Source organism: Pan troglodytes, chromosome 9 (assembly GCF_028858775.2).
Source record: "Pan troglodytes isolate AG18354 chromosome 9, NHGRI_mPanTro3-v2.0_pri, whole genome shotgun sequence".
Classification (NCBI taxonomy): Eukaryota; Metazoa; Chordata; class Mammalia; order Primates; family Hominidae; genus Pan; species Pan troglodytes.
In genome coordinates, this window is record NC_072407.2 from 77,583,058 (window position 1) to 77,594,359 (window position 11,302).

The 11,302-nt window shown below is 55.6% G+C and overlaps 1 protein-coding gene across 2 annotated transcripts; it reads left to right on the forward strand.

Annotated features, from left to right (window-relative positions):
• The first annotated feature begins 319 nt into the window (after nucleotides 1–319).
• SERPINH1 (serpin family H member 1) lies at nucleotides 320–10,994 on the forward strand. 2 transcript variants are annotated; one of them, XM_054661166.2, is made up of 6 exons: nucleotides 514–565; nucleotides 1,921–1,964; nucleotides 4,505–5,160; nucleotides 6,922–7,020; nucleotides 7,130–7,362; nucleotides 9,992–10,994. In XM_054661166.2, exons 3-6 carry the CDS (start codon nucleotides 4,539–4,541, stop codon nucleotides 10,292–10,294), a joined length of 1,257 nt encoding a protein of 418 aa, XP_054517141.1. In that variant the 5' UTR covers nucleotides 514–565; nucleotides 1,921–1,964; nucleotides 4,505–4,538; the 3' UTR covers nucleotides 10,295–10,994.
• The last annotated feature ends 308 nt before the right edge of the window (nucleotides 10,995–11,302 follow it).

The window sequence follows — 11,302 nt, forward strand, 5'->3', positions numbered from 1 at the left end:
GGGAGGGGGTGCACAGGACTCAATTGTTTCAGCTTGAAAATGGGGGAGAGCGGGGAGAAGGGGAGATGGCTCTGCTTGGGGCAGAGCCCCTGCGGGGAAAGGGGCGCCTGAAAGAATGTGCGATTCGGAGTGGGCTAGCTTGTGCAGAGAGCCTGGGGGTGGGAGGAAGCTCGCACTCTGAAGGACACGCTGATCCCCGTGGGGACTCCCGGCGCCCCGCAGCCCGGGCCGCCGAGGGAGGCAGTAGGACCCAGGGGCCGGGAGGCGCCGGCAGAGGGAGGGGCCGGGGGCCGGGGAGGTTTTGAGGGAGGTCTTTGGCTTTTTTTGGCGGAGCTGGGGCGCCCTCCGGAAGCGTTTCCAACTTTCCAGAAGTTTCTCGGGACGGGCAGGAGGGGGTGGGGACTGCCATATATAGATCCCGGGAGCAGGGGAGCGGGCTAAGAGTAGAATCGTGTCGCGGCTCGAGAGCGAGAGTCACGTCCCGGCGCTAGCCCAGCCCGACCCAGGTGAGGGGCGGGAGACGCCTGCGTGCGTGCGGCCCGGGGGAGCGCCGAGCAATCTGGGGGTGCGCGAGGGAGTAAGAGGGGCGAGGGGACCCTGCGAAGCGTTGGGTGCCGAGCCAGAGCCTACAAATTGGAGTCCTCGGCACTTTGGGGGCCGCTGGAGGGTTTGGAATCGAGAGCCCAGGGCTAGCCAGTGATGGAGCCAGCTGAGGGCTAGGGCGGAGATCGGAGCCGGGTTGGGAGTCCGTGCACTCGGAGGACTGGGAAAAAGTGCAGGGACCCCTAGAAGGTGGTGGTGGCAGATACGAGACTAGGTGCTGTGTAAAGGGGGCTGGGGGCAGAGAGCAGAGCCTCTGCGGAAAGAAACAGAGGAGGAAGGAGATGGGTCTGGTGCCTCTTCCCGCAAGGGTAGGGAGGATAGGCCGGCCTCGCAGTTCCAGGTCACTTCCGTTCTGGGGTTGAGGCTCAGGGGCAGCGGTGATTGGTGGCCCAGCCTCCTCACAGGCTTGCTGAGGGAATTTGAGCCTCCTGAAGGTAGTAGGGTGGTGGGAAAGGAGGTGAAATCGTCTCGACTCCTGGGGTCCATGTGCTCTGGTAGAAGTGGGCGACAGTGGCTCAATTTCTGATCAGCAGCTTGCAGCCTAGATGATGGCAGCCAAAGGAAAGACTTGGCCAGCGAGGCTCCCTACCACTCCGAAAAAGGGAGTGGGGGTCAGCAGGGTCTGCTCTGCTCTGGGGATTAAGGGGCTGACTAGAAGGATTTGAGTCTTTCCTTCTGTCCACTGCCACAGGGTTCTTGGAGTAACTGCAGGGTTTAAACTGCAGGGTCTAACTTCCAGAGGCTGGGGTTCCCTGCCCCCCAGCTTAGAGACATTCCTGAGGTGGCTGAAGAGCAGGAAGGAGAATGAATGCACTTCCAGACTGGCCCAGAGTCTCAGCCCCTCCTCTTCCTTGTTTCCCGCTGGTCCCTCTGGGCTGTAGGGCCCGGATGGAGGCCTGAGGAAAATGAGGGGGCTTTGGTTCTCCGGAATTCCGGCCGGGGCCACACCCTCCTGTCTTCAGATGGTTCATGTACCCATCCCCCCTTCCCGTCCTCTCCTTTGTCTCCTCTGTCACTGGGACTCCCAGCAGAGATTTTTTTTTGTACTGGCTGTGTAACAGGACACCGCATGCAGCCCTCAGGAGGGGCTCTGTGCTGGGAAGGCGGACCCCTGTGCTGGGAAGGCAGACCCCTGTTTATCCCAAGGGACCTGGGGTGACCCCCTGCCCTGGCCTCATTTCTCCCATTGTACAGTGAGGTGGTCGATCTCCAAGGTCCCTGTAGTTTGGGGACTGGTTGTGCCCTCTGCGCCAGGGGCCTCCTCACCATCTCTCCTTTGCCGGCTCCCGCCCTCTTCACTCTTCTGTTTTCTTTCAGAATGAAAAAGGCAGGCATTGACCTCCCTCTGAGGCAGTTTCCAGGTACTTTAGACCTCTCAAGTGTTTGGGACCCTCTGGTGGGGTCCCATCATCTCCTCCCCTTCCCTTCCAGACCCTGCTCAGTCCGGCTAGCTGTGGGCACAGCCCTGGCTAGGTGATCTTGTATTTTCTTTGTGGGACTGTAACTCAGCTAACCTTGGCCTGAGGGCTGGCATTTCTCTGTGGCAAGATGGGCTGGGCTGTGGGAGGCTGGCCTGCTTGCAGTAACTTGCCTTCCCCCGTTCCTGCTGCTAGGTTCAGTGGGGCTGCCCTTCTCCCCAGTAGCGCATTTCCCTTCAGAGATTCATGTGCGGATGGGAAGGGAACTAAGGCCAAGAAGGCTCCTGGAGTCCCCTGGCAAATACGTGGCACCCCTGGGACCTGAGTCAGGCCTGCTTCCCAGGCTGGAAGCCCCCCTCTGCCGGCCGGTGGAGATAGTTCAGCCTCCTGCCTGCCACGTCACCACCAGGAGCAGGCGCTAAGCTGCTGCGGGCCTAGCGGGCTGCCTGAGGAATCCCAAACCAGTTATTTGGAGCTTGCTTGAGAAGCCCCTCCCAGTCCTTTGAGGTTCTGGCTGGTGGGGGTGGGGGCTGTCAAGATGGTACCTGCCACGTGGCATGGCTGGGAGTGGGCTCTTCAGCTGCCTCCTCAGGGAAGGAAGGCTGGTGGCCTCTGCTGTGGTCTGAGCTCCAGCATCACTGGTCTGGATCAGAGGTGGCTTTTGAGTAGGTTGGCCATATGCCTATTGTCCTGGCATAATAATTAGTAGTGCCCATTTTACTCTTATAAGTGTCCTTGTTTGTGCAATAAATTATATGGTTGCTCTGCCTTTGAGGCTCCAGTTCTGGCAGGGAAGGAGCCAGAGCTGGGAGGGAGGTGTCTTGGGGTTTATTCTAGGCCCCAAGATATCCCCTTCATTTTAGGGTGAGACTCAGATCTCCCCGCTCCTTCCAGACATTTTTAGATATCTGGGCCTTCCCTCCTCTCCCCACCTCCCTCCCCTTGGACCCTTTGCTTCTCTTATACTGTACCTTCAAGGCTCCGAGGAGGGAGGCAGTCCCAGGAGATGGGGAGCCTGTCCAGGTTTTTGGGATGGCAGCAGTAGAATCTTCCCAGAAATACAGTGGTCCCCAGGCAGCCAGAGTCCTGAGGGTCTTCCACCAGGATTTCAAATGTTCGGTCTTCTTCAAGGATGACTACAAGTTGGGATCTACCAGAGCAGTGGGATCACAGCCTCCACCAGGATTCCTTCTATCCTTCCCTTTGCCCTGTCATCTCTCCTGTGCTGTTGCATGATGTAGAGGAGGATAATGGCCCGAAGGGAGAGAGGGAGTGTGGAAGTATCCCAGGAACAGAGACTGTCCCAATTGGAGGCCCCAGAGAGGGAACTGGGGCTTGTCCTGGGGGCCACTGCTACTGCTGGGGCTTGGGGAGGAGGCCTGAGGGCAACCCTGAAGCCGTGGAGCAGATGGCCTGTGTGGCAGTGGCTGTCAGATTGGAGGGCAGAATGGAATCTGATGTGGCTCCAGCTTCCTTGAAGGCTGAGTGCACATCTGTCCAGCTGCTGGTGATGGGGAAGGGGGTCACTGCTCTATTGAGCTATGTGTGACTCACCCTTTTCCCTAGTATCCTGTCCTTGTGCTATGTCAGGAAGCCTCCTCCCCAGCCCCACCGAGTCTTCAAAGGAGTTGGTCCCCCAGGAGCTTTTGTCCTGGGGATTTCCCATCCGCACTGGGAGCACTGTGGGTAGATGGGCATTCCAAGTTCCTGCCCAGACAGAAGCCATGGGCATGGAGACCTGGACCCTTCAGCTTGGAAAAGGGAGACTGAGGCTGAGTGGACACAGGACACACACACACTCTCAGGGTCACCCTTGGGGCAGCAAAGTGGAGCATCTTGGCTCCCCATTTCATGAGTGACCCAACTGGTGACTCATTAACATCCCAGAGCAGAATGAAAGGCATGGGGGCGGGGCAGCCCTCTGGCTCTGTCCCTCATCCCTTGCCCAGGCATCTGGGTTTCCTGCAGATTCTCAGCTCAGCTGCTGCTTTTTCTCACTGGAAAAGGGCTCCCAGGGTTATGTGAGATCAGGGCTGACCACTCTATAAACTGATGAGGACCCCAGGTCTGGCCAAGTGACCCTGTTTTACCTTCGTTCAGGAAGAGCTGAGGCCTACTGTGTACTAGGCACGGGAGATATAGTGGCAACCAGATTGGCTAGCTTTTCTGTCCTGGAGGCCACAGCCTACTTAGGAGCAGAAATAGATATGAAATAAACACACAAATAAGTGGAAGTGTTGGCTGGCCGATGTAGGAAATCAATAAGGTGGTCTGGTGGTGACTTGCTGGGAATGCTTCTTTGAGTAGGGAGGTAACAGAGGCCTCTGAGAGGCTGGCAGCTCTGAGTCAGGTCTGGGATTCCTGGGCTGTGGGCTCTCTTGCCCCCATCTCCAGGGGACTTGTGGCAGCCAGAGAGCTGAGGGTGGTTGTTGGGGAGGAAGGCCTTGGGCTTCAAGACCACCCTGTCTGTGCAATCCTCACAGGCCCACCGTGGTGCACGCAAACCACTTCCTGGCCATGCGCTCCCTCCTGCTTCTCAGCGCCTTCTGCCTCCTGGAGGCGGCCCTGGCCGCCGAGGTGAAGAAACCTGCAGCCGCAGCAGCTCCTGGCACCGCGGAGAAGTTGAGCCCCAAGGCGGCCACGCTTGCTGAGCGCAGCGCCGGCCTGGCCTTCAGCTTGTACCAGGCCATGGCCAAGGACCAGGCAGTGGAGAACATCCTGGTGTCACCCGTGGTGGTGGCCTCGTCGCTGGGGCTCGTGTCGCTGGGCGGCAAGGCGACCACGGCGTCGCAGGCCAAGGCAGTGCTGAGTGCCGAGCAGCTGCGCGACGAGGAGGTGCACGCCGGCCTGGGCGAGCTGCTGCGCTCACTCAGCAACTCCACGGCGCGCAACGTGACCTGGAAGCTGGGCAGCCGACTGTACGGACCCAGCTCAGTGAGCTTCGCTGATGACTTCGTGCGCAGCAGCAAGCAGCACTACAACTGCGAGCACTCCAAGATCAACTTCCGCGACAAGCGCAGCGCGCTGCAGTCCATCAACGAGTGGGCCGCGCAGACCACCGACGGCAAGCTGCCCGAGGTCACCAAGGACGTGGAGCGCACGGACGGCGCCCTGCTAGTCAACGCCATGTTCTTCAAGCGTGAGTCGGGGGCGCGTTCAGGGGTCCTCCTCTTCCTCCTCCCAGGACCCCCTGCAAGAGTTAGGACGACATTCCGTGCGCTCCGTTCTTCACTGCCTCTCATTTATGCTGTGACAACCCAGGGAGGCAGGACTGTCACTCAGCTTTTTGTACAGACTGGAAACTAGATTCAGAGACAGGTAGCAGCGTGTAAAGGAATGGTTCAGGGAGCGGAGGCCCCAGAGGGACTCCATGGAATGTATTCCGACCGACTTTCGTCAAAGTTCTCGTCCTTGTGTATCTTGGAATGAATAACATTTAATAATCCATTCTGCCTCAGTAGTGAGCTAGAGAAAGAACTCAAATCCTTTTTTTAAAATTATTTTTTTTTTAGATGGAGTCTCACTCTGTCACCCAGGCTGGAGTGCAATGGCACGATCTCAGCTCACTGCAGCCTTGGCCTCCGGGGTTCAAGCAATTCTCCTGCCTCAGCCTCCCAAGTAGCTGGGGTTACAGGTGCCTACCACCACACCCAGCTAATTTTTGTATTTTTACTAGAGACGGGGTTTTGCCATGTTGGCCAGGCTGGTCTCAAACTTTTGGTCTCAAGTGATCTGCCCGCCTCGGCCTCCCAAAGTGCTGGGATTACAGGTGCGAGCCACCATGTGCGGCCAAGACCCAGAATCCTTAAAGCAACCTTGGGGGCAGGCAGTGTTACCTTCATTTCACAGTGAGGAAACTGAGGCTCAGCAAGGAGGAAGCAGAGCCACGCCTCAGGCCCAGATGCCTCTGTCTTCAGTTGAAGATTAGATGTAGGGTTAATAAATATTTTTGAGTACCTCCATAGACAACACTATTCTCACAGTTTGCTGTGAGAATGAAGTAACCCTCGTTTTACAAATGAGGCCAAGCTAGGAGAGCTGAGGTCTCCCCGAGTCAGTGGCTGAGCTTGGATTGGAACACAGGTCTGGCTGTGAGCAAGGGCAGGGTTCAGGCCACTCTCAGACATTTTTTGTTGCTATTTTCTGGTCATGGAGACAGAACTTGCAGAGGAAAACGAAGGGTGGGCTGAGCACAGTAGCTCACGCCTGTAATCCTAGCACTTTGGGAGGCCAAGGTGGGTGGATCACATGAGCCCAGGAATTTGAGACCAGCCTGGGTAAGATGGCGAAACCCCATGTCTACAAAAAATTAGCCAGGCATGGTGGCGCATGCTGGTAGTCCTAGCTACTCTGGAGGCTGAGGTGGGAGGATCGCTGGAGCCGGGGAATTCAAGACTGCAGTGTGTCATGATTGCACCACTGCACTCCAGCTGTAGGATGGAGTGGGACGGACCTTGTCTCAAAAAGAAAAAGATAAAAAAAAATTAAGGGTGGTCATGGGGCACTCCCTGCCCAGGGCACAGCTGTCCCCGAGGTACCAGGGAGGGTAGAAAGCCTACCTCAGAGCATGTTTCCAAAATATCTGACAAGTGCTAGAGCTGGGGGTGGCCATAGAGGTGGCTGAGCTGAGGGCGGAATTAATTCTCTATCATATGGGAGCAGCAGGCACTGACTGTAGGGAACTGCATCCTCAGATGGCATGTCCTGGGGCCAAGACCCCTTCCCAAAGCTGGGAACATAGACTCTGTGGGCTGGGTGCTCTATAGCTGGGCCCTGAAGAATGGAGCAAAGACCTGTGGCAAGAATAAATCAAGGGTCTGCAGCTGGGGGTGGCTGTGGGCTGTGATTGTGTTTGGGGGCGGCCATGTGTCTCTGACCCTGTGTTTTGCCCCAACTACAGCACACTGGGATGAGAAATTCCACCACAAGATGGTGGACAACCGTGGCTTCATGGTGACTCGGTCCTATACCGTGGGTGTCATGATGATGCACCGGACAGGTAGGTGCTGTGAGGAGCAGGGTGTCAAGGTGGGTGGGGGTCCAAGGGTAGTTGGTCTGACCCACCCCTGCACACAGGGTGCCCAGTGTCCTTTCCGCTCCTCTCCCAGGCCTCTACAACTACTACGACGACGAGAAGGAAAAGCTGCAAATCGTGGAGATGCCCCTGGCCCACAAGCTCTCCAGCCTCATCATCCTCATGCCCCATCACGTGGAGCCTCTCGAGCGCCTTGAAAAGCTGCTAACCAAAGAGCAGCTGAAGATCTGGATGGGGAAGATGCAGAAGAAGGCTGTTGCCATCTCCTTGCCCAAGGGTGTGGTGGAGGTGACCCATGACCTGCAGGTAAGGGGTGGCCCAGCCTAGGGGCCTGCAGGCCTTGGAGCCAGGGGGAGGTGCTTGGGGGACCCACTCACCAATTCAGCAGGTCTGTCCCAAGACCCCCTGGATGTCCAGGCAGTGCTGGGCTCTGTGATGGGGGAAGCTGGGGCAGGAGGTGTGGGCCATGCCCTTGGGAAGATGATGATAATACCAGCAGCTAAATATAACGGAACATTCCTGTATGCTAGGCGTTCTTCTAAGCACTTTATATGTATTATTATTATTATTATTTTTGAGATGGAGTCTCACTCTGTTGCCCAGGCTGGAGTGCAATGGTGCCATCTCGACTCACTGCAACCTCCACTTCCCGGGTTCAAGCGATTCTCCTGCCTCAGCCTCCCGAGTAGCTGAGATTACAGGCATGTGCCACCACCCCCAGCTAATTTTTGTATTTTTAATAGAGACGGGATTTCACCATGTTGGCCAGGCTGGTCTCAAACTCCTGACATCAAGTGATCCTCCTGCCTCAGCCTCCCAAAGTGCTGGGATTACAGGTGTGAGCCACCGTGCCCAGCCTTTATACGTATTAAACTCTTTTAATCCTCAAAACAACTTTATTAGGTAGGACTATAAGTTTCATCTTAGAGATGAGGAAACTGAGGCTCAGAAAGGTTAAGTAACCTGTGCAAAGTCACACAGCTAGTAATTCAGACATCTTGCACCAGAGCTAACCCTCGGTCACTGCACTGCCTCTGAGGTCTGAAGTGCCCCCAGTTATAGATTGTTTAAGCTGGAGGATTATCTACCATCCAATAATCAGACTGGTAGCTATGGGTCATCTAGGATGGCCAGAAACTTAACACACATTCTCAAGATTCTCCCTTGTAACCACCCTGGGTAGTGGGCAGAGGCTCAGAGAGAAGCAATGACTCCCTAAGGTTCCCCAGGCTCATAAGTGGTGGAGTTGCAATTAGACCTCAAGGTAAAAACATAATAGCCGCCTTTTTGTCAATCGAGAGATATTTTTGACTTACCCAAAAAAGGAAACTTTCGTGTCATTCTTTCCTTGGATGCCACAAATGGTTCTCACCTGCAGAATCGATCCAGACTTGCTGCCCAGAGAGCTTGGAGAGATAAAGCTGGAGATGAAGTGGGGCTTAGGCTCCAAACCAGGGACAAGTGGAGCTCGTACTGGTCTGTGCTGTAGACCCTGGGAGTTCCTGGAGAGGGGTCACTGTCTCCCTCCTGGTCCTGGCCCTGATCCTTCCCCAGCCCCTTCTCCAGTGGCTGTTGTCCCACCCCCTTCTCCCCTTGTTCCTCTGGTGTCTTCCTGGAACCCTCAGTGGAGACCCCACCCCCCAGATATGGGGTAGATTGAGTTAGGAAACTTGAGGCGGATGACGTGTGCAAGGTCATCGGGGTGGGAAGAGCTGGGCCTACCTCGAATGCCTGTCTCATGACCCCCTGACTCTCAGGACCTCAGGCCTAGTTCCTGTGTGGCCTTGCCAGGGAGGTGGATGTTATCCTGCAGAATCCTGGACCCTGGATGCTGCCATTCACTCAGCCCACAGCCATTTACTGTCCTCTCTCCTGCATTGAGAGCCAGGGAGAGCGCCGGACATGGGCCCCGCCCTCAGGGAGCTCCAAGCCAGGTGGGAGAGACAGGCAGCACCAGACTGATAACAGGAAGGTCCAGGGAGTCACCACTCATCCTGTGGGCTCGGGAAGGCTTCCTGAAAGAAGTGGTTTCTAAAGAGCCCTAATGGGAGACAGGATGGCCATCCAGGATATAAGCTGTTCTGTGAGGCTGTCTGGAGAGTGGGGTGGGGCGTGCCAAGGGATGTGGCTGGAGGCTGCCACGGAGGCACAGGTCATATGTTAAAGAGCTTATGGTTGGCTTCCAAGAGCTGTGCAGGGCCATGGAAAGATGTTTGTGTGTGTGTGTGTGTGTGTGTGTGTGTGTGTGTGTGTGTGTGTATATGTGTTTTAACTTTTTACTATCGAACATTGGAAAAATAAAAGTAGATTAGTGTAATGAAACCTCAAGTGTCTGTCGCCCAGCTTCAAGCATTATCAGCTCATGGCCAATAGTGATCCATTTATACCCACTAATTCCCCCCTGCATCTGATTATTCTGAAGCAAATTCCAGGCATCCTATCACTCTGGACAGGTTTTCAGCCCCAGAGTGATGTGGACATAGTTGTCCTTAGATCAGTCTTTCTCAAACTTGAGTATGGTAAGAAAGCACTTGGGGAGTTTGTGAAAAGGAATCCATGCCCACTCCCAGAGATTCTGATTCAGGGGGTCTGGGCTGGTGTCAGGACATGAGCATTTGAGATAAGCTCCTGGGTGGTGCCCATGCTGCCTGTCCCTGAACTGCAGCTGGGAAGTGCCGGGATACGTTCTCACTTGTTTTTCTGAGTCTCAGCTTCCTCATCTGTGAAGTGGCAATTAGAAGCCCTTGTAGGGTTGCAGTGAGAATTGAGAAAGCTGTGATTTGAAGTGCCAGTGCCATGCCTGGCATACAGAAGGTGACCAGGGGGTGGTTCTCTCCTCTCTGAGGAGCGGTCAGGGTAGTATGGGGTGGAGGGTTTGAGGGTGGAGGAGCCTGGCAGCAATGGCCTCACCTGGCACACCTCCTTGTTCCCACAGAAACACCTGGCTGGGCTGGGCCTGACTGAGGCCATTGACAAGAACAAGGCCGACTTGTCACGCATGTCAGGCAAGAAGGACCTGTACCTGGCCAGCGTGTTCCACGCCACCGCCTTTGAGTTGGACACAGATGGCAACCCCTTTGACCAGGACATCTACGGGCGCGAGGAGCTGCGCAGCCCCAAGCTGTTCTACGCCGACCACCCCTTCATCTTCCTAGTGCGGGACACCCAAAGCGGCTCCCTGCTATTCATTGGGCGCCTGGTCCGGCCTAAGGGTGACAAGATGCGAGACGAGTTATAGGGCCTCAGGGTGCACACAGGATGGCAGGAGGCATCCAAAGGCTCCTGAGACACATGGGTGCTAATGGGGTTGGGGGGGAGGTGAGGTACCAGCCTTGGATACTCCATGGGGTGGGGGTGGAAAAACAGACCGGGGTTCCCGTGTGCCTGAGCGGACCTTCCCAGCTAGAATTCACTCCACTTGGACATGGGCCCCAGATACCATGATGCTGAGCCCGGAAACTCCACATCCTGTGGGACCTGGGCCATAGTCATTCTGCCTGCCCTCAAAGTCCCAGATCAAGCCTGCCTCAATCAGTATTCATATTTATAGCCAGGTACCTTCTCACCTGTGAGACCAAATTGAGCTAGGGGGGTCAGCCAGCCCTCTTCTGACACTAAAACACCTCAGCTGCCTCCCCAGCTCTATCCCAACCTCTCCCAACTATAAAACTAGGTGCTGCAGCCCCTGGGACCAGGCACCCCCAGAATGACCTGGCCGCAGTGAGGCGGATCGAGAAGGAGCTCCCAGGAGGGGCTTCTGGGCAGACTCTGGTCAAGAAGCATCGTGTCTGGCGTTGTGGGGATGAACTTTTTGTTTTGTTTCTTCCTTTTTTAGTTCTTCAAAGATAGGGAGGGAAGGGGGAACATGAGCCTTTGTTGCTATCAATCCAAGAACTTATTTGTACAATTTTTTTTTCAATAAAACTTTTCCAATGACATTTTGTTGGAGCGTGGAAGAAGATTGGATCAGGAGATTCTTACACCATTCTTCCCAGGGGACAAGGTCTCCTGTTAAGGCAGACTCGCTACTGATGGCTCATATCAGGCCCTGGAATGCTGGCAGATCGCTGGCAGATCACTGTGCAGACAGCGCCAAGTGGCAGGTGCATTCCATGCTGACCCGGGAAATGGTTCTGGCTCTGGCAGCCCTGGAGAAGTTGCAGCTGCAGGACCTCAATGAGAGCACTGGACCTGGAGCCAGTCTTCAGCCTCTTCGCCTTTCTTTCTTTACCCTTTTTTTAAGATG

What these genes read in the sequence shown, in the direction of transcription:
- SERPINH1 (XM_054661166.2), top strand. Translation starts at nt 4,539, where the DNA reads ATGCGCTCCCTCCTGCTTCTCAGCGCCTTCTGCCTCCTGGAGGCGGCC. An exon ending in CATGATGATGCACCGGACAG is followed by an intron (nt 7,021 to 7,129) that starts GTAGGTGCTGTG and finishes CTCCTCTCCCAG; the next exon opens with GCCTCTACAACTACTACGAC. An exon ending in AGGTGACCCATGACCTGCAG is followed by an intron (nt 7,363 to 9,991) that starts GTAAGGGGTGGC and finishes TTGTTCCCACAG; the next exon opens with AAACACCTGGCTGGGCTGGG.